Source organism: Pristis pectinata, chromosome 7, assembly GCF_009764475.1.
Source record: "Pristis pectinata isolate sPriPec2 chromosome 7, sPriPec2.1.pri, whole genome shotgun sequence".
NCBI lineage: Eukaryota > Metazoa > Chordata > Chondrichthyes > Rhinopristiformes > Pristidae > Pristis > Pristis pectinata.
This window is the reverse complement of record NC_067411.1, coordinates 103,122,267-103,150,254: the sequence shown is the minus strand read 5'-3', so window position 1 is coordinate 103,150,254 and position 27,988 is coordinate 103,122,267. Positions and strand designations below refer to the sequence as shown.

The following is a 27,988-nucleotide window of genomic DNA, read 5'->3' as shown; positions in this document are numbered from 1 at the left end:
TCCATTTAAAAGTCTTTACTGTAAGTCTAAGAGAAATTACAAATGTTTCCATTGTAGAACATTTAAAAAAATGTCTTGCTACATGGATGCCACTGGCAAGAGCAGCATTTATACTCATGCCTTTCCTCCTGAAAATGATGGCTACCTGAAACGCTGCAGTCTATATGGTCCAGTACTCACACAATGCTGTTCAATCACGAGTGCCATGAGTGACTCTGATCCAGTAGCTGTGGAAGAACTTGGGCATATTCCCACTCAGTAGGGTGTGCTCATCATCGGCAGTTGCAACTTTGGAGGATGGTGTGCCAATTGAACAGGTTGCTATTTTGTGGATGGTGTTGAACTTGTGATTTTGGAGATGTGCTTATCCAGACATGTGGAAGTGATCCCATCACACTCCCGATTTTAGCCTTGCACATGGCGAGGAGGCTTGACAGAGATGAAGGATCAGTTGGCACAAATACTCAGCCTCTGATGTGGCTGTCAAATCCATGATTGCATTCTGAGTCAATCATGATGGCTCAAGTTGGAAATGGTGGAGGAAATCTAATGATGCTTTTGGTCTTCAAAATAATGCCCCTATTTTTAAGATTCTTACGGAATTTTATTAATTTTTAAACATTAGAAGTAATCATTCTCTACAAATATAAGTAGAACTTTAGCTTTTTCAGAAATGCCAACAATTCACCTGTACATCGACATAGATTTCCTTTCCACTACACAGGGGTGATTCTTTCATACACCTCAAATTTGAACTGGATCCCATTCTCTTCTTGAACGCCTGTAGGAACATCAGGGAACCTGTGTAAAGTCACAAAATGCAGAATTAAAAGGGACTGCACTTCATTGCTCACCTAAGTGCTTCATTCAGCAATGAGATAGGGCTTAGCTTTTACCAAACCACTTTAAATTCCGGAACAAAGCAGCTTATTTTATATATTCTTCTAATCTAGGCAAGCACTGTTGAAGATAACAATTTGGTTGAGATTTTTTCAGTATACCAAGGTTACAGATATCCACTTAACCCGCAATGCTGCCCCATTAATCTTCTTTTCATACATTTTAACTGGCATCTAGATTCTGCTCTCAATAGCTTATTGCAGTGAAGTAATAAAACAGAAGAATTTAAAAGTCTTCAATTGCATAACCTTTTTCCCTTGGTTCAGTGGAAAAACCTCAGTTTGTTACTCATTCGTCCCCCAAAGGAAAGAACCTTTCATCACTTACCCACAGTGTCGATCTCCCCTACCCACTTACTGGTTGTGCCACTGTATAGGTCCCACTCCTGGCTCCAAAGGAAATCCTAGGCCTCATCAATTTCCCCAGAGTCTCTCTGCATTCCCATAAAAGCCCCAAGCCCCCACCTCCAATACAATCAGTTTGAGGATTGTGGGAGGGGAGAAGTGTCTGACCAGAGAATTGGATTCCTGGGAAAACAAAGACCTCAAACAACAAACATAGAGATGTGTGCCTTTGACAAGAGATCAGTGCTATCACTAAATTTTCCAATGGTATGCTTTTATGAAACTGATAGACCTCTGCAGATTGAAAGCTACCAAATGGAAACACACTAATGCTACCCCACTAAATTCGTGCAATAGCTTTCAATTAAACTTGAAATTATTCAGACAGATCTAAAGCCACAGTCAAAAATTGGTAAAGACGAACCCAGATGCAATGATATGATGATTTCTTTATCAGTCACACATACACTGAAACACACAGTGAAATGCGTCTTTTGCGTTACTGAAAATATGCTGGGGGGCAGCCCACAAGTGTCACCACACTTCCGGTGCCAACATAGCATGCCCATAGTTCCTAACCCGTGCGTCTTTGGAATGTGGAAGGAAACCGGAGCACCCGGAGGAAACCCACGCAGACACGGGGAGAACGTACAAATTCCTTACAGACAGTGGCGGGAATTGAACCCGGGTTGCTGGCGCTGTAATAGTGTTATGCTAACTACTACTCTACTGCAATAATAATTCCCTGAAACTAGATTATCACACTTGGGAATCGCTCAAATACAGGAATTTCATAAAGGAGGACTTCATTATAGATTGAGTATTGCAAATGAATTACTTACTCAGGAAGCAGTTTGAACTTATTCAAATTTATCTCGGGTATGAAAGTATCACTCTCAAAGTCTTGAAGAATACGAGTCACAAATAATCGATGTGAAGCCGGGCTTTCCAAGGCCTCCTGGAAAAGTAATTTTTAAGTGAGTATAGTCAAAAGGTTCTCCCCCCTCAACTACTAGTTTTCCATGCCCTACTTGTTCCCCTATTCGGTACGGAGTGATTACGGCAAAGTCAATAGAATACCAACTCAGTAAACGGGAATTTGAAAACATTAGTTTCTTCACTTTTTACATCAACATAGTGACTGTAACGCTAATTCAACTGGTTATGGGAGGTTACAGAACAATGGACAAACAATAAATTTCCAATTCTTATGAAGAAGCAAATCACAGAATGGAAGGGGGCCATTTGGCCATTAACTCTATATTAGAGCAATCTACCCAGTCTCTCGCCCTCACCTTCTCCCCATAGGCCTACAAGTTCCTTCCTTTTAGGTACTTAACCGGGCTCTTTTTTGAACATTACGTTTGAATCTGCCTCCAATACTATGCCAGTTAGTGCATGCAAGACCTTAACCACACATGGTGGAACATTTTCCATGTTACTTTTGGTTCTTCTGTCAGTTGCCTTCATCATATGTCCCTAGAAGGCAAGGATTCTGCCAACAAGAAAGACATGAGTATAAACAGGGCTGTCAATTCTTTTTTGGTGAGGGGGGGGTGTGGTTCTGAATAAACAGTGCCCATGGTTCCCTGCAAAACAGAAGTGACAAAATGCAGCAGGCAATGGCCAGAATATCAGAATATCTCAGGCTCAGGTCACAGCCAAACCCACACGAGTTTCCCCCCAGTATTCCACTTCCCCCCTTGTCCCAAAGATGTGCAGGTTGCCAGGTTAATGGTCCTAGTGTGCAAGTGAGTTGTAGAATCTGGGCAGAAGAATAGGATTTAGGGAAAATTAGTGGGGGAATGGGATTGATCAGAGACCAAAAGTAGATTACTTAAATCCCGTTCACCTTGTTCTCTGATGATAGAGTCACAGAGAGATGGAGAATGGAAACAAGCCCCTCAGCCTACTAAGTCTGCACCAAACATAAACCACCAAATATCTGGTACTGATTTTTCTAAAGGGCAACTATTTTGAACTTTTTATTTGATGAGTTTATGTCAAGAATCAGAGTAACTTTCTTTTGTTGGGCTCTGTTTGAATGAAAAACATTACTATTCAAATTTGATGTTGATTTTCTATTTATAAGATAAATTTTGATAGAATATAAAGTACAGCAACTGCCAACATTGATTAGCATGAAAAACAGATTAGAGGTCAACAACCCACCTATACACAACTGTATGTCAGTAGCCTGCACCCCATTTGTAAAGCAAGTGATTCTGGGCAGCTGGTCAAGAATGGGACATTAATGTGCTGGAGAAGGGTGCCAAGCACCAGGAAATTAATTTACAAATACACAAGAAACTAAATTATAAGGGAAAAATTGGAATTCCCATATTTAAATTGTGAATGATTTGAAAAGTTGTACACACTTAATTAAGAGTTTAAATATCACACAGCACAAAGCATCAGTAAATCCAAAAGGCAGAGTAAGAGTAGAAGCCATGGGCAGGAAAGCTCACCAGAGCCTCTACTTCCTCAGGAGGCTAAAGAAATTCGGTTTGTCTCCTTTACCTCTCACCAACTTTTACAGATGCACCATAGAAAGCATCCTATCTGGATGTATCACGGCTTGGTACGGCAACTGCTCTGCCCATGAATGCAAGAAACTGCAGAGAGTTGTGGACACAGCCCAGTGCATCACGGACACCAGCCTCCCCTCCTTGGACTCTGTCTTTACCTCTCGTTGTCTTGGTGAAGCAGCCAGCATAATCAAAGACCCCACCCACCCAGGACATTCTTTCTTCTCTCCTCTTCCATTGGGTAGAAGATACAGGAGCCTGAAGGCACGTACCACCAGACTTAAGGATAGTTTCTACCCCACTGTGATGACTATTTGAACAGTTCCCTTATACAATGGGATGGACTCTGACCTCACGATCCACCTTGTTGTGACCTTGCACCTTATTGCATTGCACTTTCTCTGTAGCTGTGACACTTTACTCCGTACTGTTATTGTTTTTACCTGTACTACATCAATGCACTCTGTACTAACTCAATGTAACTGCACTGTGTAATGAATTAACCTGTACGATCGATTTGTAAGACAAGTTTTTCACTGTACCTCGGTACAAGTGACAATAATAAACCAATACCAAACCTCAGCCACTGAGGGCGGAGGTGAATCGAGGCACAACTATCGCACATAGCAGATGTGTGGAGCATGTTACCAGGGTGACTAGGTAGCATAATAAAAATAGAAAATGCTGGAAAGATTCAGCAGGTCAGGAAGCATCTGTGGAAGAAGAAACAGTTAACATTTTAGGTCTGGGACATTAACTAGTTTTCTTGCCACAGATGCTGCCTGACCTGCTGAATCTTTCCAGCATTTTCTGAATTTATTTCAGATTTCCAGCATCTGCAGTTTTGTTTTTGATTTTCATTGAGCAGATAGCATGAGTGAATGAGAAGACAATTTAATACTCTGGAGAGAAACAGCACTGACAGTTGTAGGACTGAAGATCAATAAGGAACAAACAAATATTTCTATATGAAGGAGAAAAGCCTATGTCCATATTCATAGTGAGCAAGCAGAACTACAAAAAGCATTTGTATCTTATTTGGCATCTTTAACATAGTAGAATGTTTTTAGATAATTAATCTAATTTAAAATATGCAATATTGTTCAAGAGCTGCAATAGAAATTCCGTTTTATTTTGATTCTAACTAGAATTTAACGACAGATAAAAGGACTGTGTAAACCACATTCAATTTATGGAATCCACCATTGGACTATCACGCAGATATTTTAAGTCACCCCTTCCATTTCGTATGAGAATGGATTTGCTTGTGTTTTCTCTATGATACTACAACTGGCTACTCTGCGGTGATGTGGGGAAAACCATTCTTGCCTTTAATGTTACACTTTAAGAGGTGACAAGTACAAGAACTGAAATTACACAAGTGTGTTCTGTAATTTTGGGGCAAATAGAAAACAAGAGCAGAATTAATCAATCATTTAGGAATGATGAAGATAATCAAACCTCGTCAACATGATTTCAGGTAGCAGCTCAGGATCTGCTCAGAGTTGAGCTATCCATGCTTACTGCTCCTTGGTTCAGCACACACCTCAAACAGATCTTTCAACAACAACTCGCAATACTAAACCAGCTGACCTACTGAAACGGAACAAACTGCGGGGACTTTGATCACAAATAGCCCAATGAAGCTCTGACAGCTGGCTGACTCCTGCTGCCAAGCTCAGAGACCCCCAAAACTGGGGAAGAGTTCAAGCTCTTGCAAAGGTCTCCGACATTTACAAATATCAGAATCAATTACAAATAATGCATTCAATTAAAAAATGAAACATTTAATATCTCTAGAAACACTTGAATAGGGGTGGCACAGTGGTACAGCTGCTGCCTCACAGTCCCTGCCACTCATGTTCACTCCTGACCTCCAGTGAAGTCCGCACATTCTCCTGTGACTGTGTGCATTTCCGCCCATGTTCTGGTGTCCTCCTACATCATAAACACATGGGCTCGGAGGTTAATTGACTACTGTAAATTGCCCCTAGCGTGTAAGTGAGAGGTAGAATTGGCGGAGGGGAGGGGGAGTAGGTAAAGTTGAAGGGAATGTGGGGACAGTAACATTAATCTTCATAGGTGCTTGATGGCTGGTGCAGACTTGGTGAGCTGAAGGGCCCATTTACCTTCTGTGTCCCTTTGACTCTAATTAAATACATTGCACCCAATTCAAAACGTAAATTACCTATAAAACTTGCCTATCTCACTTTCCATGAAAGTGAAGAGAGAAATCAGGCCAACTCTGGCACGAGCTCAGTGGGCAACTTTCCCACCTTAACTGCAGGAAGTTGGTGCTTCACTGTAGTAATCCAGGGATCCCGTTTCAGAATGCATAGACTGACAGCAGCAATGTCCTCTCAGAAAGGCTGGGACTACTGTGTTCATGTACCTTTACACAGGAGCACCCAACTCCCTGATAGCTATATGAAGAAATGGATAATCCAGTCCATTAAATGGTAAACCTATTTTCGATAAATAGCTTTTCAATTACACAATGAACAAGGGGGGGGGGGGATTTTCTCCAATATATGATTGAAGTTTTATCATCACCCATTAATTGCCACAATCTCAAACAACCAGCTATAAAAGCAAATCTATTAACCAAAAATGTGCTTCAGCATCATTATGCTCAATTGGACAGTGACGCAGCTAGCAACAGCAGATGGTGTTTCGCTGCCTTCAAAAGGATGCAGCATTTTCTTCCCTCTGAACTCCTACACGAAATGTCCTTGAAAGGGGATAGAGTGGTGAAGTCTTTAATATTAACGTGCTTGGAGACTGTGGCTTTCTGACTCATACATCATTTTTTTCCAGGCATTTTTCGTTTTTAGATAATGTTAAAGCACTAAGACTCTCAGGCAGATGACCTTTTCTGTGGCATTGCTCTTCCTGTTCCAATTCTAAAGGTGGAAATAGTTATCAAATTTGGATTTACAGAACATTCAAACAAATTACAATCAATTCCCAGACATTGTGAGTCTTCAGGTCAAATTATATTAAAAAATCCTACTTAAGGAAAAAAATATTGTCTACATTCCAAGCTGAAACTTTTTTTGGATAGTCATTTTCCCCCTCCAACCTTACATTATAGTTAATTGAAAGCTCTGTTCAGCAACCTATGACATTGAGCATCTCTGCACAGCTGGGAGAAGGAAACTTGCTGCCGAGGGAGATATCGAGTTTTCATCTACAAGTCGATTATCCCAGCCAGGCACATTGGAGAGTCAACATTTCAAGTGAGAAACTTGTCCAATCAACCAAAAACAGCAAGATGGATAACGATTACAACAAAAATACATTTATATACAGCCTTTCATATCCCAAATCTTTCACAGCCAGTGAAGTACTTTCTGAAGTTACAGTCATAGAGTCATACAGCACAGAAACAAGCCCTTTGGGCCAACTCATCCATGCCGACCAAGATGCCTACCTGAGCTAGTCCCATCTGCCTGCATTGGGCCCATATTCCTCTCAACCTGTCCAACTGTCTTTTAAATGTTGTAATTGTACTTACCTCTACCACTTCCTCTGACAGCTCACTGCAAATACTCACCACCCTCTGTGTGAAAAAGTTGCCCCTTAAGTCCCTTTTAAATCTCTTCCGTCTCACCTTAAACCTATGCCCTCTAGTTTTGGACTTCCCTACCCTGGGGAAAAGACTTTGGCTACTCACCTTACCTATGCACCTCATGATTTTATAAACTTCAATAAGGCCACCCCTCAGCACCGTACATTTCAGGGAAAACAATCCCAGCCTATCCAGCTTCTCCTTATAGCCCAAGTCCTCTAGTCCCAGTAACACTCTTGCAAATTTCTTTTGCACTTTCTCCAGTTTAGCAACATCTTGTACAGCTGTAACATGAAGTCCCAACTCTTGTACTCAATATTCTGACCAATGAAGGCAAGCATACCAAGCACCTTTGTCACCACCCTGTCTACCTGTGCTGCCACTTTCAGGGAACTATGTACCTGTACCCCTAGGTCTCTCTGTTCTACAACACCCTCCAGTGCCCTACCGTTGAAGTTGAACCATTTCTATAAAAAGGTAGGAAATAGCATAAGAAAATATGATTACCCGGTTATTATCCTAAGGAATAAATATTGGATAGGACACCAGGGATAACAGCCTGCTCTTTTACAAAATAATCTGACCAAGGAAACACACTGGGCCTCTATTTAAGGGCAATTCAAAGCTAACACATCAGACTCCCTTTGTACTGCACTGGAGCATCAACGCAGATTTGTTTCTTTAAGTCTTGGAATGGGACCCAGGCTCACAAACCTGAATTGGGAGGGAAGTTTACTGAGCTGTGGTAACACCAAACATAACTGAAGTGTGTGATATGTTAAGGCTTGTTCAGATCAGTGTAGTATAGAACTAATTATTCTCTACTGTTTGACAAATCACATCCTGTGCAAGATTCAATTCTTTACCTGGTCCTTGTTTTTCACTTAAAGTGTCTAAGTATCATCTCTAATACTGGGAATCATCCCAAGATACTACTTGGAAGTGTTACCAAAAGAGCTCAACATGCAGGCAGATAATTGGTATTGGAAATGGTTTATTATTGTCACTTGTACAGTGAAAAACTTGTCTTGCATACCGTTCATACAGATCAATTCATTACACAGTGCACTGAGGTAGTACAGGGTAAAAACAATAACAGAATACAGAGTAAAGTGTCACAGCTACAGGGAAGTGCATAATTAGAGCAATTGACAAGTTTGGTCAAAGGGGTAGATATTTTAGTGCTCCCAGAGGCAGGAAAGGGACAAGCAGGAAGGATTGGCTTCCAATGTTGGAGTAATCCAAGGGAACACACTCAACAGTTTAGAACCAAAACAGCACAAATATCGCAGAGGACTGATAGGACATGTAAGAATTTGGACAGCCAAGGGTTGATTAAGGACAGTCAGCATGGCTTTGTGCGTGGTAGATCGTGTTTAACGAATCTTGTGGAGTTTTTGAGGAGGTCACTAAGAAAGTAGATGATGATAAGGCTGTGGATGTTGTCTACATGGACTTTAGTAAGGCCTTTGACAAGGTCCCACATGGGAGATTAGTTCAGAAGGTTCAGTCAATGGGTATCCATGGAAAGGTTTGTAAACTGGATTCGAAATTGGCTGAGTGGGAGAAGACAGAGAGTGGTTGTGGATGGTTGGTTTCTCAGACTGGAGGCCTGTGACTAGTGGTGTGCCTCAGGGATCTGTGTTGGGGCCATTGTTGTTTGTTGTCTATATCAATAATCTAGAAGATAATGTGGTAAATTGGATTAATAAATTTGCGGATGACACTAAGATTGGAGTGTAGTGGACAGCGAGGAAGGCTTTCAAAGCTTGCAGAGGGATCTGGACCAAATGGAAAAATGGTCCAGAAAATGGCAGATGAAATTTAATGCAGACAAGTGTGGGGTGTTGCTTTTGGAAGGACAAATCAAGGGAGGACATACACAGTAAATGGTAGGGCACTGAGGAGTGTGGAGGAACAAAGGATCTGGGAGTTCAGATACATAATTCCCTGAAAGTAGAGTCACAGGTAGACAGGGTTGTAAAAGGCTTTTGGCATCCTGGCATTTATAAATCAAAGTATTGAGTATAGAGTTGGAATGTTTTGGTGAGGTTGTATAAGTCATTGGTGAGACCAAATTAGAATATTGTGTGCAGTTCTGGTCACCGAACTACAGGAAGGATGTCAGTAAGATTGAAGAGTGCAGAGGAGGTTACTAGAATGTTGCTGGGTCTTCAGGAGTTGAGTTACAGGGAAAGATTGAGCATGTTAGGACTTTATTCCTTGGAGCGGAGAAGAATGAGGGGAGATATGATAGAGGTTTACAAAATGATGAGGGGCATAGACAGAGTTAACGCAAGTAGGCTCTTTCCACCTAGATTAGGAGAGATAAGTACGAGAGGACATGACTTTAGGGTGAAAGGGAAAAGGTTTAGGGGGAACATTAGAGGGAACTTCTTCACTCAAAGAGTGGTGGGAGTGTGGAAATGGGCTGCCATCTGATGTGGTAAATGCGGGCTCGCTCTTAACTTTTAAGAGTAAATTGGATAGATACATGGACGAGAGGGGTCTGGGCTGGGGGCAGGTAAATGGGACTAGCAGAATAATGTTTCGGCACAGACTAGAAGGGCCGAATGGCCTGTTTCCTGTGCTGTAGTTTTCTATGGTTCTATGTAGGTGCGGCAAATAAAAGATACAGCACAGCAAGCTGAGTGAAATTTACAAATAAAGGTGTGAATAATAAATGAGTTGATTAACAGGTTGCTGACACATCATAAGCAGCAGGATAATGGGTGATCAAGATCTGGTGCAAGTTAGGACACAGACAGCAGAGTTTTGGAAGACTTCAAGTTTAGTGAGGATAGAACATAGAATGGGCAGGAATGCACTGTGACTGTTAAGTCTTGGGGCAACAACGGCATGGATGAGGCCTACAGCATATTACCCGGAGCTGGGCAGAGCTAGGGATGTTAGAAGAGGAAAGTGGGAGTATTAAATGATGGCATGGACATGTGGTTAGAAGCTCAAGAGTTCACCACAACTATGATGACACCAAGCCTCACATTTGGAAGAAATGATTGCTTTGTTGAACACCCCTCACCAGAACAAGAGAACTCATACTTACTTTAATGATAATGAAACATAGATTAACAGGGAATCATTTCCCAAGCAGTCAGATATTAATTATTACACTGCAAGACTGGCAGGGGCAAACAACAACCATCTTGGAGAACACATACTTAGGAACATACATAAAAGATTTCTCTGTTAAACAAATAGGTGCCACCAGGCACAGCAAGAAATCCAAAGAAAAAATGACTTCCAAAAACGTTTTTTTTTAAATGGCCACTTTGAAAAACTTCAGTGGTAATTTCAGTTAAAAGCTGTCTTCTGATGTTTCGTCAAGGGATGTGGGAGGAAACTAGAGAACCCCAGGGGAAACCCACTCAGTCACAGGGTTAACGTGCAAACTCCACACACACAGCATCCGAGGTCAGGATTGAACTGCTATGAAGCAGCAGCTTGACTAGCTACACCACTGTCTCAGTACACATTATGACTCTGAACTTATCTACCACTCTAGTTGAAGGGGGCAGAGATGCAGTATTCAAACAGCATGGCTACAGGCAAGATTGTCCTAGCAGTGCATCAGATTCCTTTGATTCCTACTCTCCCGTCAGTTCTAAGTCACAAATCTCCTGGTTCCACTCTTTACACAGTAGCTGCTACAAGAGGGGTATGATGTGGGCTGATTACAGGGATATCGTTCAGTGCAACATCCTCCTGCTAGAAAAGTGCTAATGCTTTATTCACTGATTCATGGGAGGTGGATGCCACTGGCAGGAGCAGTATTTATTGTCCTTCCCCAACTGTTTGCAAACAGAGGAGACAGCTAAGAGTCATCTGAATCAGGGACCTAAATCAGTCTTCCTGACCTGGTCTGGAGTTACAGAAGGGCCAGGATGGCACATTTCCTTCCCTGAAGGACACGGTAGAGTTTTTACAGCAATCAGGTTGTTTTGTAGCCACTGAGGCCAGCTTTTTATGACAGATTTATTTCGCCATAGATATGGTGATGGGATTCAAACTTCAATCTATGGGCCACTGGTCTCTGAACACCTGGCCAATAACTTAAGCTGTGGTGCCAACATGTAAACACCTCACAGCATAGGGAAGAAAACTGGAAGAATGGACAAGTCTGTAATTCCAGTGTTCTGTGTTAATAATAAACTGTAGTCACTGACGTGAAGTAGTTAATAAGCTTTGAAGCACTCTGGGATGAACCGATGCAATTTCTTTTGTTAAAGTACTGATTTACTAGTTAGATTTAGGCAGTGCCTTGCAATCACAGCTGCAGTATCTGAATTCATCTTTTCTCAAGAGTCCTTTCAATCTTTGTTTGATTAAAAGTAGACCGACAGCAGAAGTGCTGCTAAACATCATACAAATACAGATAAAAGAAAACTTCAAGGATAATCATGTTTATTCCATAATCGTACTGTAGACTCAATTTAAATAAAGATGACTGCTGCTGCAGTGTAAAATATTACTGAAATTTTTATAAACTGGAAATGAAAAACAGAAGTAAAGCTTTCCAGTGCCTTCTTCCAAGAAGCTGGTGTTTAACCAAAGCTGTGCTTATAGCACTTGACAGGGTATTAATGCAACAAAAAATCTTTTTTTTTTAAAGCTCAAGGGCAGAGAAGCATTAGATAGACTGGGAATACTGTCAGTGCAATACTGGCAGATGTATTCTCGTGCTGTTTTTATTGCCAAAGACTTAACAGTTATACATTTCTTCTCAAATGATCAGTTTTAACTTCATCAAAAAAAAAGGTCTGGCTGCACGCAATGGTCTTTTAAGTCAATACAAATCAGGTCTAATAGACTGCTTAAATTAGACAGCTAGCACATGGATGGCACAATAGAGGACATCAAAGTGACTTGTCATTATCACTGACAAAGAGATCACAGACAGAATGCAAATTACAAAATGCAATCCTTTTATCTTTAAAAAATCACTTTACTTTGCAGTCATTTGGCTGATGGCTTACTGCAAAAAGCTGGGAATTTAAAAAAAATTGTTGTTCATATGAAAATTTGGAAAAGAAGACAATTTAAGGAGTTAATTCAAATGAATGATTTTGTATAAGCATCAAAGCCACATTTTGGACTAGAAGTGTTACCCAAAATACTATGGCCTAGAAAATGGGTGCCCAAGATAGTTGCATAAAGCTGCAGCAAAGACCGTTTCAGCTGTTCACCACTGTCAGATGTAGATTTAAGGGGCTTGGCCCGAGTAACACTGTCATTCTCGCAACACTATATGTTCACATTAGATGCTCAGTCAGATTTAGATCTTAACTTGAATAAATTTAGTTCCATTTGGCAGGACACTTCTTTGGATTACTGACACTTCCAGCAAAACATGTGCTGGCTTTAAAACAGTCAAAAGGTTCAAACCCTGTCCCATTCTTGGTCTCCAAGGAATAAGAGAAGCGAAACCCTGACTAACATCATGTAATTTGCCTCAAAGATCTAGAAGGGGTGGAATTCTATAAACGTAACAAAATCTTTGAAGTATCAGCTTAGAAGTAAGCCATTCGTCCAAATGTACCTCTGCCAACCTATAGACAGAGCTTCTCAAATTATGGTTACAGCATTAGGGGACAGTCCATTTAAAACTGAGGTGCATAGGAACAACTTCTTATGGAGGGTGGCAAATCTCTGGAATTCTCTTCCCAAGACTTGTGGAGACTAGGTCATTCGAGGTATTCGAAAATGTATCCAGCTCCTCTTTAAAAGATCCATTAATTGAGGGCTTTGGGGGATCTGAAGCCTGGGAGCAGATCAGCCATGATGGGGCAGGGCAGGCGAGGGGCTGAGTGGCCTACTCTTTCTCCCATTTCTTAGTGCCCCTCTTTCAACAGCAGCCCAGTTCCAGTATCAGATAATGATCAGAATAATCTGTAACAAGTTACATCATTTAAAAATTCACATCTATCCAGGCTGAACAGAAGTTGAAATGCACCATGCAGTTTCTGGAACATTTGGTAATCATAAGTACCAAACTGCAAAGGGCAGCAGCTGAGTTTTACACTGTACCTTATAGAGAGCACTACCACCGATTATCCACACGAGATCCACTTTGTCCTGCAGATCCGATGAATCCAGCAGAGCTAGTGCAGAGTCCAAGTCATGTGCCAGGTAATGTGCACCTTCCGGCGGTTCCCTGAGAAACACAACAGCAACTTCACTTTGAGAGCCCGACATTACTACGATAACTGATAAGCATACAAGCAAGGAGGATTTAAAACAAAGGGGAATGCTATTCATTTCTTTCTTTTCCAGTCACCTTGCAGCACTACATCAGAGCTAGATTATAAACTGCATATCCAAAATGGTTCCACTGGTACAGAAAGAGGGAGCTGCAAGCAGTATGTGCTTTTTGTTCTAGCAATGAGAATACTGATTCAAGAAGCACTGGATGGCTTGAACATCCCTGTAATCATGGGTAGATCTGAATGTCCAAGGGTGGAACTTCACCTAGAAGCCACATGCAATAAAAGGAGCAGGAACTTCCAGTTTCTTGGTCACTTTAATTTTCACCATCAGGGGGACATAAAGCACAGAGAAAGGCTTCAGTCTGCTGAGTCAATGTCACCCGTCAGGTTAATGGGATCATGTGTTAATTCCATTTTCTCACATTGGAACCATCAATGCCACGACACAAGTGCTCATCTAAATCTTTCTTGTTCTGGTCGGTTCTGTCTCTTGCACTCACTCGGGCAGTGAGCTCGAGATTTCAACCATCCTCTGGGTGGGAAAGTTCTTCCTCAAATCCCCTCCAAACCTCTCATCTTAAAGTTCCTCCTCTGGTCATAGACATCTCTATCAGTGGGAAAAGTTTCTCATTATACAGTATTAACTTTGCTGAGGAGAGAAGAGAGAATGTAATGGTGTAATACATGATTGCTGAGTGTAATGGTGCTGAGGTTGAGAGCTTCAAGTTCCTAGGAGTGAACATCACCAACAGCCTGTCCTGGTCAAATCACGTAGAAGCCACGTCCAAGAAAGCTCACCAGTGCCTCTACTTCCTCAGGAGGCTAAAGAAATTTGGTTTGTCCCCTTTGGCTCTCACCTACTTTTACAGATGCACCATAGAAAGCATCCTATCTGGATGTATCACGGCTTGGTATGGCAACTGCTCTGCCCAGGACTGCAAGAAACTGCAGAGAGTTCTGGACACAGCCCAGCACATCACAGACACCAGCTTCTCCTCCTTGGACTCTGTCTTTACATCTCGTTGACTTGGTGAAGCAGCCAGCATAATCAAAGACCGCACCCACCCGGGACATTCTCTCTTCTCTCCTCTTCCATCGGGTAGAAGATACAGGAGCCTGAGGGCACGTACCACCAGACTTAAGGATAGCTTCTACCCCACTGTGATAAGACTATTGAACAGCTCCCTTATACAATGAGATGGATTATGACCTCACCATCTACCTTGTTGTGACCTTGCACATTATTGCACTGCACTTTCTCTGTAGTTGTGACACTTTGTACTGTTATTGTTTTTATCTGTACTACCTCAATACAGTCTGTACTAACTCAATGTAACTGCACTGTGTAATGAATTGACCTGTATGATCGGTTTGTAAGACAAGCTTTTCACTGTACCTTGGTGCAAGTGACAATAATAAACCAATACCAATACCAAAGATCATGTCTCCACAGTCACCTGGGACAGAGAATTCCAAAGATTCACCGTGTTTTGTGTGAAGCGGACAGTGGTCTGAAGCTGTGCCTTCAGTGTCAGCCACAAGCCCATCTCCTGTACTAAAAGTCTGCAGCTCCACCTTTGCCAAGTTAAATAACTGCTAGGATAGAACGATACCAGGAAGACAGGACAGATGAAAACAGATGGGATCAGGCACACAGGGAATGCAGGACGATCATAGTAGACTTTTTTTTATACAAATTCATATGCATTGATTTATGAATTTGATTTTGAATGCTTACTTATTAGTGGCTTTTTCTTCCCTATTATGGTCATGCTCCCAGTGGCTATTGGGAGTATTCTAATAGGCCCCCCAATAGCTACTGGGACACTGAGGAGCAGGTAACTAGGCAGATTTTGGAAAGATGTATAAATACCAGGGTTGTTGTCATGTGAGATTTCAACATCCCTAATATTGATTTGCACCTCCTTAGAGCAAAAGGTTTAGATGGGGCAGAGTTTGTTAGGCGTGTCCAGGAAAGATTCCTGACACACAGGCCGACTAGAGAAGAGGCCACAGTGGATCTAGTACTGGGCAATGAACCTGGTCAGGTGACAGACCTCACAGTGGGTGAGCACTTCGGAGATAGTGACCACAACTCCCTGACCTTTAGCATAGCCATGGACAAGGATAGGGGCAGATGATATGGGACGGTATTTAATTGGGGGAGGGCTAATTACGATGGTATTAGGCAGGAAGTTGGGAGCGTAAATTGGAACAGATGTTCTCAGGGAAATACAGAGAAGAAATGTGGCGGTTGTTTAGGGATCACTTGCATGGGGTTCTGGATAGGTTTGTCCCACTGAGACAGGGAAAGGACGGCAGGGTAAAGGAACCATGGTTAACAAGAGAGGTGAAACATTTAGTCAGGAGGAAGAAGGAAGCATACTTAAGGTTTAGGAAGCTAAAATCAGACAAGGCTCTTGAGAAATATGAGGTAGCCAGGAAGGAGCTTAAGGACGGGACTTAGGAGAGCTAGAAGGGGACATGAGAAGGCCTTGGTGAGTCGGATTAAGGAAAACCCCAAGGCATTCTACACGCAAGTGAAGAACAGGAGGATACCTAGAGTGAGGGTAAGACCACTCAGGGATAAAGGGGGAAACATGTGCCTTGGAGTCGGAAGAGGTAGGGGAGGTCCTTAGTGAATACTTTGCTTCAGTGTTCACCAGGGAGAGGGACTTTGAAGAATGTGAGGTAAGCGTAGAACAGGCTAATGTGCTGGAGCAGGTTGAGGTTAAGAAAGAGGTAGTGTTGGAGCTTCTGAAAAACATTAGGATAGATAAGTCCCCAGAGCCGGACGGGATATACCCCAGGTTACTACGGAAAGCGAGGGAAGAGATTGCTGGGGTGTTGTCGATGATTTTTGCGTCCTTCCTAGTCAGAAGAGCAGTACCAGAGGATTATAGGATGGCGAATGTTGTTCAAGAAAGATAATAGGGATAATCCTGGGAATTACAGACCAGTGAGTCTTACGTCGTGGTGGGTAAACTATTGGAGAGGATTCTTAGGGACAGGATTTACAAGTATTTGCAGAAGCATAGTCTTATTAGGAATAGTCAGCATGACTTTGAGAGGGGCAGGTCGTGCCTCACAGGCCTAATTGAGTTTTGAGGAGATGACAAAACAAATTGATGAAGGTAAAGTGGTGGATGTGGTGTACATGGATTTTAGTAAGGCCTTTAACTAGGTTTCCCATGGTAGGCTCATCCAGAAAGTCATGAGGCATGGGATTGATGGAAATTTGCCTTTGTGGATTTGGAATTGGCTTGCCCACAGAAGGCAGAGGGTGGTAGTAGATGGAGAGTATTCTGCCTGGGGTCAGTGACAAGTGGCATACTGCAGGGATTCTGGAACCCCTGCTCTTTGTGATTTTTTTATAAGTGGATGAGGAAGTGGAGGGTCGTGTTAGTAAGTTTGCAGATGACATGAAGGTTGGTGGTGTTGTGGATAGTGTAGAAGGTTGTTGTAGGTTGCAACAGGATATGGATAGGATGCAGAGCTGGGCTGAGAAGTGGCAGATGGAGTTCAACCCAGAAAAGTATGAAGTGATACACCTCGGAAGATTGAATTTGAAGGCAGAATACAAGGTTAATGGCAGGACTCTCAGCAGTGTGGAGGAACAGAGGGATCTTGAGGTCCAAGTCCACAGATCTCTCAAAGTTGCTGTGCAAGTTGATAGGGTGGTTAAGAAGGTGTATGGTGTGGTGGTCTTCATTAGTTGGGGGATTGAGTTCAAGAGCAGTGAGGTAATGTTTCAGCTCTATAGAACTCTGGTTGGACCACACTTGGAGTATTGTGTTCAGTTCTGGTCACCTCATTATAGGAAGGATGTGGAAACTTCAGAGAGGGTGCAGAGAAGATGCTGCCTGGATTGGAGAACATGTCTTATGAGGAAATGTAGTGAGCTAGGGCTTTTCTCTTTGGAGTGACGCAGGATGAGAGGCGACTTGATGGAGCTGTATAAGTTTATGAGGGGTATAGACAGAGTGGACAGCCAGCACCTTTTCCCTAGGGTGGCAATGGCCAATACCAGAGGATATCCATTTAAGGTGAGTGAAGTAAAGTTTAAGGGAGATGTCAGAGGTAGGTTTTATTTTTGAAAACACAGAGAGTGGTGGGTGCCTGGAACTCTTGATGTGAGTAGTGCAGTGTGACAAGCACCAGACTGCAGTACTGAACACTGCTAATTCTTGTTGATGTAAATGAGATTACAAAACGCAGGTGAAGATAATCCTTCAACAGCTGGGGGTGGTGGTAAAGGCTGATACAATAAGGACGTTTAAAAGACTTAGATAGGCACATCGATGCAAGAAAAATGGAGGGTTATGGGCTGTGTAGGAAGGAAGGGTTAGATTGATCATGGAGCAGGTTTGTATAGGTCAGCACAACATCGTGGGCTGAAGGGCCTGTACTGTGCATTCTATGCTCTATGATGCTGTGATCATCCTCAATGAAGGGAAGACAAGGTATGTGCTTCTGAATAGGCAGTTGAGGTCATGTTTATCAGTAGCAACGTCAGACAAGTTGTCAAGGACAATTTGTCAGCTCCTCTCTGTCCACAGCTAACCACCATGTAGCTGATTTCCAGCAATAATTGGTTTAAAAATGTTTGAGGAGAAAGTTGTTGAAGGATTATCTTCACCTGGGTTTTGTAGTCACTTCTAAATTAACAAAAATTAGCAGCATTCAGTACTGCAGTCTGGTGCTTGTCACACTGCACTACTCACATCAAGAGTTCAAATCACTTTCAATTCCAACAACTGATGCTTTACTGAGGGAAAATTCTCCCACACTCACTGCAGGATGCAGTGCTACTGCAGACATAATCATTACTTCAAATGTGGCTACCTACTGTCACCTAGGAAACTTTAAATACATGACATTTAAAGAGAGTTTGCAGGAGTAAAGCTACTTTCTACTATTGAATGACACACAAAATATCTACTTTTATTCCAATTATAGAGCTTTGTAGCTGCTTTCAAGCTCCACTCTATTAAAGTAAAGGGCAGTGATGTTTTACTTCAAGCTTGCTCGATAAAGGTTTATGACGCATATTTATTTGATCAGCAAACAGCAAGAGTGTATTGTCCAATGCGGCCAGGAACACATTCACAATCAGGAATAGTTGGTGCTTTGTTCTACAAAGGCCGCATTAACCCCACTGACTGAAGGAATAGCAACAGAACCACCATTGGGCATCGCAGCAGTCAACTCACCCACAATTACAAGTCTTTTCCCCTTGACTCAGCTTTTAATCCTTTTGAACTCAAACACATTACAAAATATCTTAACCACAATGAACTCACCAGGTGAAAACCAAGAATTACGTGTCCTCACCGTTCATTTGGGTATGAAGTGCAAGTAATCTTATTTTTTTTTCAAAAAGAACACCATTGACAGCTATGCCAACTTAACAAGTTACATTATCAACAGTCAGTGGGATGAAACTTGACATCGTAGTCAAAACATCTGAAAGATTAAACGTCATTTTATTTCCATTAAACTGACAAAGCATAGCCACTTAGATCCTAGTGCAGGTTGCCTCACTGAATACCACATGTACTCTTATTTTAGAAAATGCTCTTTTTTTTAATAAAAACCCAGAGGCAACAGTACATTTTGTTACCTGATTTCCAGCTGCCTCTCAACATCCTCCACTTTTATCTCACTCTGCTATCCAACTTTGTGAATAAAACTTATCTCACAGTCTCTCTTGTGGTCTCACTGAAAAACTGCCTCCCTGTCCTAGTCCCTGTTTATAACCTGCACTGACCCATCAACCTTCAGTTGTTCACACTCCTCAAATCCTGGCCACTTGTGCAAGTCCTAATATGATTGCCCTATCGCTTCAGCTGCCAACTTCATTCACTTGTTAAATCCCTCCACTGTCCCATTCTCCAGGATCCTCCTTGAAACCTACTTCACTGACACAGTCTTAGCCATCTGCCTTCTTATGGTGTGATGTGTTGGTACATTTACTATATTGAAAGAATAAATACAAGCTATTGTTGCATTGCCTTGCAATTGAGTTCCCACGGGGTGTGGCTGGTAATAAGAGGCAGAGGGTGTTAGTGGAGGGTTGTTTCTGTGATTGGAATCCCATAACTAGTGGTCTACCACGGGATTGTTGCTCGGACCTCAACTCTGTTGTATACATTAACAACTTGACTACGAGAGTAGGAGGAATAATTAATAATTTTGCAAATGACACAACAATTGGTGGTTGTGTTGAGAATGAGGAGGATACAGGGTGATACTGATCAGTTAGTAAGATGGGCAGAGCAATGGCAGATGGGATTTAATCCTGACAAGTGCAAGGTGATGCACTTTGGAAGACAAGAAAAGGTTAGACATACATAATGAATCATAGGGCTCCAGACAGAGGGCCTTCGCGTACAAGGATCTCTGAAGGAGACAGCACAAGTAGATAAAGAAGGCTTTATTAGAAGGCACTCAGAATACCAGAGTGGGGAAGTTATGGTACAACTTTATAAAACATTGGCTAGAGTGCTGTGTGCAGTTCTAGACAACAATACAATCTACCAGGGTGTTGTCTGGAGTGGAGTGTTTCAGCTAAGAGGAGAGATTGGATAGGCTGGGTTTGCTTTCCTTGGAGCAGAGGATGCCAAAGGAGACCTGATAGACATACACAAAATTATGAGGTGCATAGATAGGGCAGATAGTAGGAAACTTTTCCCCATAGCAGAGGTATCTAAAACTGGGCACAGCTTAGGGTAAGAGGTTAGACAGGATCTGAAGAACTTTTTCACCCAAAGGCTGGTTGGAATTTGAAATGCATTGTCTGAGTGGGTGGAGGAGGGAGGTACTCTCACAACATTTAGGTATCTAGACAAGCATTGCAGTTGCCAAGGCACAGTAGGCCATGGAGTGAGTACTGGCAAATGGGATTAGTATCGGCAGGTATTTTATGGTTGACTAAAGGGTCTGTTTCTGTGCTTTATGAATGTATGACAGATGTTTGCTGTATCCCACATAGCAAAATTATGTACAGGAGCAACACACAACTCTCAAGTGCAACACAGGGAAGAATTTTTGATCTTGTCTTTCATGGCAAGACAAGATTTGGTTCCTGAAAATAGGACGGTACACTATTTGAATCGATCAACTCTAACAAAAAGAATTAAAATAAAATGAAATCTGTATTGAAGACACCACCTGGAAATAAGACATCAGTATTATGTATGTTAGGCATTGAAATAAAAGGTAGAGGAGTGGACATTTCATTTTTTTCTCACCTTGCTATCAGGAATAAAGACTCAGAGTTCAATAATGTATAAATCTAATGACATTTCAATGTAGCAACATTGCTGCTTCAAACGCTGCTTCTCAAATACTCACTTAAGTTCTCTGCTGAGTACAATATTAATTCGGTTTTTAAGTGGCCTGTTCTTCTCTGGAATCGAGAACCAGGTTTTCCGTCCCATAATAACAGCATTGCATTTCCCTGTCATCAGTAGAAACATAGCAAGTTAAGTGTTATTTCTATTGGATGAATGGGAGAATATTACAAAGTCTGAAAATGCAGCGTATCCTAGTTGGACAGCCTCCCCCTGCCCTAACACCACTGTCAAAGGCACTGCCTGCTTTGAAAGCTCTCCTACACCATTAGAGAACAAAGGACTACAGATGCTGGAATCTAGGTGAAAAACACTATGGTGCTGGAGGAACTCAGCAGGCCAGGCAGCATCCGTGGAGAAAAGCAGGCAGTCAATGTTTCAGGTCAGGACCCTTCTTCAGGACTGAAGACAGGAAAAGGGGAAGCCCGATATATAGGAGGGAAAAGCAGAGCAGTGGTAGGTGGACAAAAGAGGGGAGGTGGGGTGGGCACAAGGTGGTGATAGGTAGATGCAGATAAGACAGTAATAGGCAGGTGTGGGGGAGACGAGAACAGATCCAAGGGGGGATGGGTCAAAGGTAAGGAGGGGTAGAAAAAAGAGAGATAGGTTAGGAAAGGGAAGAAGAGGCATGGTGGGTGTGAAGTGGGTGGGGGTTACTTAATGTGGGAGAATTCAATGTTCACGCCTTTAGGCTGCAAGGTTCCAAGATGGAAAATGAGGTGCTGTTCCTCCAGTTTGCGCTTAGAGTTCTCCTGGCAGTGGATTGTCATATCAGTGATAGTGTGGGAGGGAGAGTTGAAGTGACTGGCAACGGGGAGATACAGATCAGGGTTACAGACGGAGCACAGGTGTTCTGCGAAAAGTCACCTAGTCTGCATTTGGTCTCACCAATGTAGAGGAGGCCACACTTAGAGCACCGAATACAGTAGATGATATTAAGGGAGGTGCAGGTGAATCTCTGTCTCACCTGAAAGGACGGTTTGGGTCTTTGGATGGAGGTGGTGTAGGGGCAGGTGTTGCACCAATGGAGGGGGCAGTGGAAAGTTCCTAGGGTGGGAGCTGGATGGGTGGGATGGGGTGCGGGAAGAGTGAACTAGGGGGTTGCGGAGAGAGTGGTCCCTGTGAAAGGCAGAAAGAGGTGGGGAGGGGAAGTTATGCTTGGTGGTGGGGTCCCGTTGGAGATGGCGGAAGTGGCGGAGAATGATGTGTTGGATACGTAGGCTGGTGGGATGAAATGTGAGGACAAGGGGGACCCTATCCCTGTTGGGTCTGGGAGGGGTGGGGGTGAGAGCAGAGGTGCGGGAAATGGCAGAGATGTGGGTGCGAGCTCTCTCGACCACAGCTGGGGGGAAACCACGCTTAGTAAAGAAGTTGGACATCTCTGATGTCCTGGAGTGGAAAGCCTCATCATTGTTTAATGAGGCTGAGGGGTGACTTCATAGAAGTATACAACATTATGAGAGGCATCGACAGGGTGGATAGTCAGAGGCTTTTTCCAAGGCTGGAAATGTTAAATGTTAGAGGGCATAGATTTAAGGTGATGGGGGAAAAGTTTAAAGGAGATTTACCAGGCAAGAATTTTTTTACATGACAAGTGGTAGGTGTTTGAAACATGCTGCCTTAACTCCACCTACCTGGAGGTGGGAAAAGCAGATACAACAATGCTTAGGAGGCATTTAGACAGACACACAGAGGCAGGGACCAGAGGGATACAGACCACGTGCAGGCAGATGGGATTCGTTTAGATTGGCATCATGGTCAGCACAGACATGGTGGGCCAAAGGGCCTGTTCCTGTGCTGCACTGTTCTATGTTCACAAATGCCGGATCTAAAGCTCCCCAACACCATTGCTCAAGTCACATGTGCCCAAGTTAAAGCTCCCAGGCTTAGCACCTGCTAAGGAAATGTGGTGCCACGATGATGGTTAGCTTGGCAATGGTTGATTGGGTATATAGCAAAATTCCAAAGTAAAAATCTACAGGTATGCAGTGCAACAGTGACACAAAGTGGTGGACAAACAATATTACAGATACCCAACACTACAAGACTTTCAAATAGGTCACTGAAACCACAGAAGGCATCAAATTATACTGGAACAGCAGGAGTCCATTCAACTCCTTGAGACTGTTTAGGCGTAGGTCTGTACCTTAACTCCACCTACCTAACATGGCTCCAGATCACTTGATACACTAGGCTAATAAAACTTTGAACTCACTCTTAAAAACTCAAATGTTCCCAGTGGTCAAAGGTTTCTGCGTAAAGTCGTGCTTCCAAAGTTCACTACTGAATTGCTTGGCTCTGTTTTTAAGATTATCCCCATGCATTTGTTCTGGATTCCAGATGGATAGGGTCTCTTTACCTATCCTGCAGAATCCTTACCCAATTTTAAAACTCCTATTAAATCACCCTTCAATCTCCAAGTTCAGGGGAACACAAAGCAAGTCCATACAAACTTTCTGAATGTGACTTGTGAGTAGGCAGTCAAATTCAACTGTCAACTGCTGTAAAAGTGAATGAGCTGAAGCACTCAGTGGGGACAGTAGCTGGAACCTGTGTCTATGATATTCAGTGTGAATCTTCAGAAGTGTTGGTAATACCTTCTACTGAAGGGGTGGATGTCATCTTCTGGAAATGTCTGAATTCTTTGCTAAAAGAAAAATTAAGAAGTGCAAATTTGAAACAATTACTTTAAGAAAGTGCAGGCAATAACACAAAAAAGCTTAAATTTAGCCATTTATACACCACTTGTAACAATTTGCTGAAATGCCGATGCTCACAGAAACTCATGGTTACAACTCAAGTCAATGTTATAATTAGGAAGAAAAAATAAATCTATCACACTGTTCATAATCTAAAAGAAAATTTAGTTGGGAGGATGGGGAGAAAGAATGGGTTTCTCGGTGTTTATGCAGAAATGTGAATTTAAAAAGATTCCATGGATCAGTTCACCTATACAATTGGTTCACGCACATTTTGGCCATAAACAGGAAGCCGGGTTTATTGAGGGACAGGAAACAGAATACAAACTCAGGCACGATTTAAGAGAGACATTGCTATTTGAAAGGAGACAGCTGCAGAGAATGGGAGAAACTATTTGTAGACCTTTTGAAACAATTCAGAAAACATTTTAATCCTTTTGCAGTCAGAGGAGGGAGAAATAAATCACTGGTAAAATAAAAGGAAATCAAAACTGAAGAACTGAGGAGTGGCTTGCAGCTAAGGGACAGAGCAACATACAATTTGAAGGCTAGTGGCAGACTTAACAATACACAAGGTGAAATCACAGAAACTTTGCAACGTCAGTCCATGTAGTTCAGCCAGTTGAAAAATGCAACCTAGACTAACCCCATCTGTCAGCCCTAAAGATTATGGCTCTTCAGATGGATTCAGTACAGACTGTACTACATCAATGCACTCTGTACTAACTCAATGTAACTGCACTGTGTAATGAATTGATTTGTACAATCAGTTTGTAAGACAAGCTTTTCACTGTACCTTGGTACAAGTGACAATAATAAACCAATACAGATTGGAAGGTGTTGCAGCATAGAGTGAGATTAAGGCACTAGAAAATGCAATCTTAACCTGGAAATGTTACACTATGTTGGAATCAATCACTATATAGAAGTCATATCCAAGAGGAAACAAAGCACAAAGTTCTGGTTGTGAAGCTGTGAACAACGGGACACTGCAGGATGCGGTGCTGGGCTCCAGCTGTTCGCAGTCTAGATCAAGTGTTTGGATGAGAGGATCTAGTGTAGTATATCCCAGTTTTCTGATGATGCAAGGCTCACTGATAGTGTAGGCTATGAGAAGGATGCAGACAGGCTTCTGGGAGATTTGGACAGGTGAATGGACAAGAACATGGTAGAGGGAACAGTGAAAAAATGTGAAGTCATTCAATTTGGTGAAAAAAACAGAAAGGCAGAATGTTTCTTTTAAACGATGAGAGATAGAAAGGTGTTGGTGCTCAGAGGGACTTTGATGTCCTTATACAAAAACCACTGAAGATTAATTGCAGGCAATTAGCAAGGCAAAAGTTTGTTGGCCTTTGTTGCAAGAGATACCTTGCTCCAATTGCATAATAGCCTAGTGAGACTGAATTTGGAATATTGTGTACGGTTCTCAATTCCCTACCGAAGGAAGAGTTTACGGTTGAGAGAGTGTAGCAAAAGTTCACCAGTGGTTGTACGAGGAGAGATTATGCACCGCCAACCTATACTCGGGTTTAGAAGAATGAGTTGCGACTTCATTGAAATGTACAAAAATTCCCACAGGGCTTGACAGGGTAGATGCAAAACGTTTCCACCGGCTGGGATGTCTAGAATCAGGGAATCACAGTCTCAAAAATCCTGGGACTTATGCTCATTCACTTAAGGGGAGCAAATCTTTGAAATTCTCTACCCAAGAGGGCTGCTGTGCACAGTGAATATTCAAGACTAGTCAATAGATTTTTAGATATTAAGGGAATGGAGGGCTATGGAGTTGGTGCAGGAAAGTGGCACTGAATGGCAGTGCAGACCAAATGGGCTGCTCCTGCTTCCATCTCTTATGTTATTATGTTATGCCCTCTTCTCATTACTATCAGGGAGGAGGTACAGGAGCCTGAAGACCCACACTCAACGATTCAGGAACAGCTTCTTCCCCTCCACCATTAGGTTTCTGCAATCCATAAACACTACCTCATTATTGAATTTTTTGTACTATTTATTTTCGTAATTTATAGATTTTTATATCTTGCACTTCACTGCTGCCGCAAAACAACACATTTCACATCATATGTCAGTGATAATAAATCTGATTCTGATTATAAGAAGCTAATACCAGCTGATCCATGAATTTGCTCTCTGCCCCTTGGTATAATCAAAGTGCAGAGGACAACATGACTGTCAGCTCATTGCACAATGTCTCAGGGACCTTTGATCAGCCACAGCCAGGAACTCCCCACTTCTCTGTTGACCACTTGCAGCAAATGCACATTACTGGAGCAACTTACTCAAACAGCTAATGGTATTGGTTTATTATTGTCACTTGTACCGAGGTACAGTGAAAAGCTTATCTTACAAACCGATCGTACAGGTCAATTCATTACACAGTGCCGTTACATTGAGTTAGTACAGACTGCATTGAGGTAGTACAGGTAAAAACAGTAACAGTACAGAGCAGTGTCACAGCTACAGAGAAAGTGCAGTGCAATAAGGTGCAAGGTCACAACAAGGTAGATCGTGAGGTCAGAGTCCATCTCATTGTATAAGGGAACCGTTCAATAGTCTTATCACAGTGGGGTGGAAGCTGTCCTTAAGTCTGGTGGTATGTGCCCTCAAGTGCCTGTATCTTCTACCCAATGGAAGAGGAGAGAAAAGAGAATGTCGCGGGTGGGTGGGGTCTTTGATTATGCTGGCTGCTTCACCAAGGCAGCGAGAGGTAAAGACAGAGTCCAAGGAGGGGAGGCTGGTGGACTTTCCCTGTCTAAAATCACTCCACCAGTTCCAACATCCTGTACAGTGAAAGCAGCCACTCAGCCAGGTGAAGGGAGTCACAGACCACACCACTGAGGGGAGGCGTCTATTCCACGGCCGCACAGACTATGTGGGAGGTGGGCGACCCAGAGGGGGAGAAGGGGCTTCAGCAGCTTTAATGATAACCGCTCCTCACTGCAGGAGTCCGTGGGTGTTTCCTGGACTGAAGGAGCACGATTCTGTCACAGCTACAGAATAAATAGCTTGGATGCGATGACCAGGGGGAGGGGGGGGTGGGGGAGATGACCTGGGGGGGGGAGGGGGAGAGAGATGCCCGGGTGGGGGGGGGGGGGATGCTGGGGGAGGGGGGAGATGACCCAAGGGGGCATTACCGAGGGGGGATTACCGAGGAGGGGATATGACCCGGAGGGGGAGATGATGCCCCCAGAGGCTGGGTGGTGGGGGGAGATGCTGGGGGGGTGGTGAAAGATGCCCCGATGTCCCGGGGGGGGGGGGGGTGGAAGATGACCCGGGTGGTGGGGGAGATGACGAGGGCGGGGGGGGGGGGGGAGATGACCCGAGGGGGGAATTACCGAGGAGGGATTACTGAGGGGGGGATATGACCCGGAGGGGAAGATGATGCCCCCAGAGGCTGGGTGGTGGGGGGAGATACCGGGGGGGTGAAAGATGCCCCAAGGGGGGGGGGGGAAGATGTCCCCGGGGGGGGGGGGGAGGAAGATGACCCGGGTGGTGGGGGAGATGACCCCAGGGGAATTACTGAGGGGGGATTACCAAGGGGGGGATATGACCCAGAAGGGGAGATGATGCCCCCAGGGGCTGGGTGGTGGGGGGAGAAACCGGGGGGGTGGTTAAAGATGCCCCGGGTGGGGGAGGTGTCCCCGGGGGGGGGGGAAGATGACCCGGGTGGTGGGGGAGATGCCGGGGGGGGGGGTTAAATATGCCCCGGGGGGGGTTAAAGATGCCCCGGGGGGGGGAGGTGTCCCCGGGGGGGGAAGATGACCCGGGTGGTGGGGGGAGATGCCGAGGGGGGGTTAAATATGCCCCGGGGGGGGTTAAAGATGCCCCGGGTGGGGGAGGTGTCCCGGGGGGGGGGGGAAGATGACCCGGGTGGTGGGGGGAGATGCCGGGGGGGGGTTAAAGATGCCCCGGGTGGGGGAGGTGTCCCGGGGGGGGGGGGGGAAGATGACCCGGGTGGTGGGGGCCGGATGCCCGGGGCCTGCAGCCCGGGCTGTGGTGAGCGGTCCGGGGTGAGGGCAGGGGGACAGCCCGGGCCCCGCATCACTTGCCTCAGCCGGATCGGGTGCCACGGGAGGTTGCCGCCGTTCCCGATGCCCATGTTGGGACAGACGGCGACGATGGAGTTGACCGAACGCCTCATGGTGTCTGACGGATGGAGCGGCCGCCGGAGCCCGCCAACATGACGTCACAGCCCAGCAGCCAGTCGCGAGCCGCGGCCCCAGGGCGGAGCTCTGTCAGCTCCAGGGCGGGGCTTGGGCGGCCCCAGGGCGGAGCTCCGTCAGCTCCGTCGGCCCCAGGGCGGAGCTCCGTCAGCTCCAGGGCGGGGGAGCGGAAGCAGGTTTGTTGTC

The 27,988-nt window shown here is 43.9% G+C and overlaps 1 protein-coding gene across 1 annotated transcript; it reads right to left on the bottom strand.

Moving 5' to 3' along the window:
• On the bottom strand, positions 1–27,847 carry dhfr (dihydrofolate reductase). Its single transcript, XM_052019684.1, has 6 exons — positions 27,689–27,847; positions 23,520–23,569; positions 20,924–21,029; positions 13,389–13,515; positions 2,087–2,202; positions 1–801 (listed from the first exon to the last, which is right to left on the bottom strand). Exons 1-6 carry the CDS (start codon positions 27,778–27,780, stop codon positions 717–719), a joined length of 576 nt encoding a protein of 191 aa, XP_051875644.1. The 5' UTR covers positions 27,781–27,847; the 3' UTR covers positions 1–716.
• Positions 27,848–27,988: the final 141 nt, after the last annotated feature.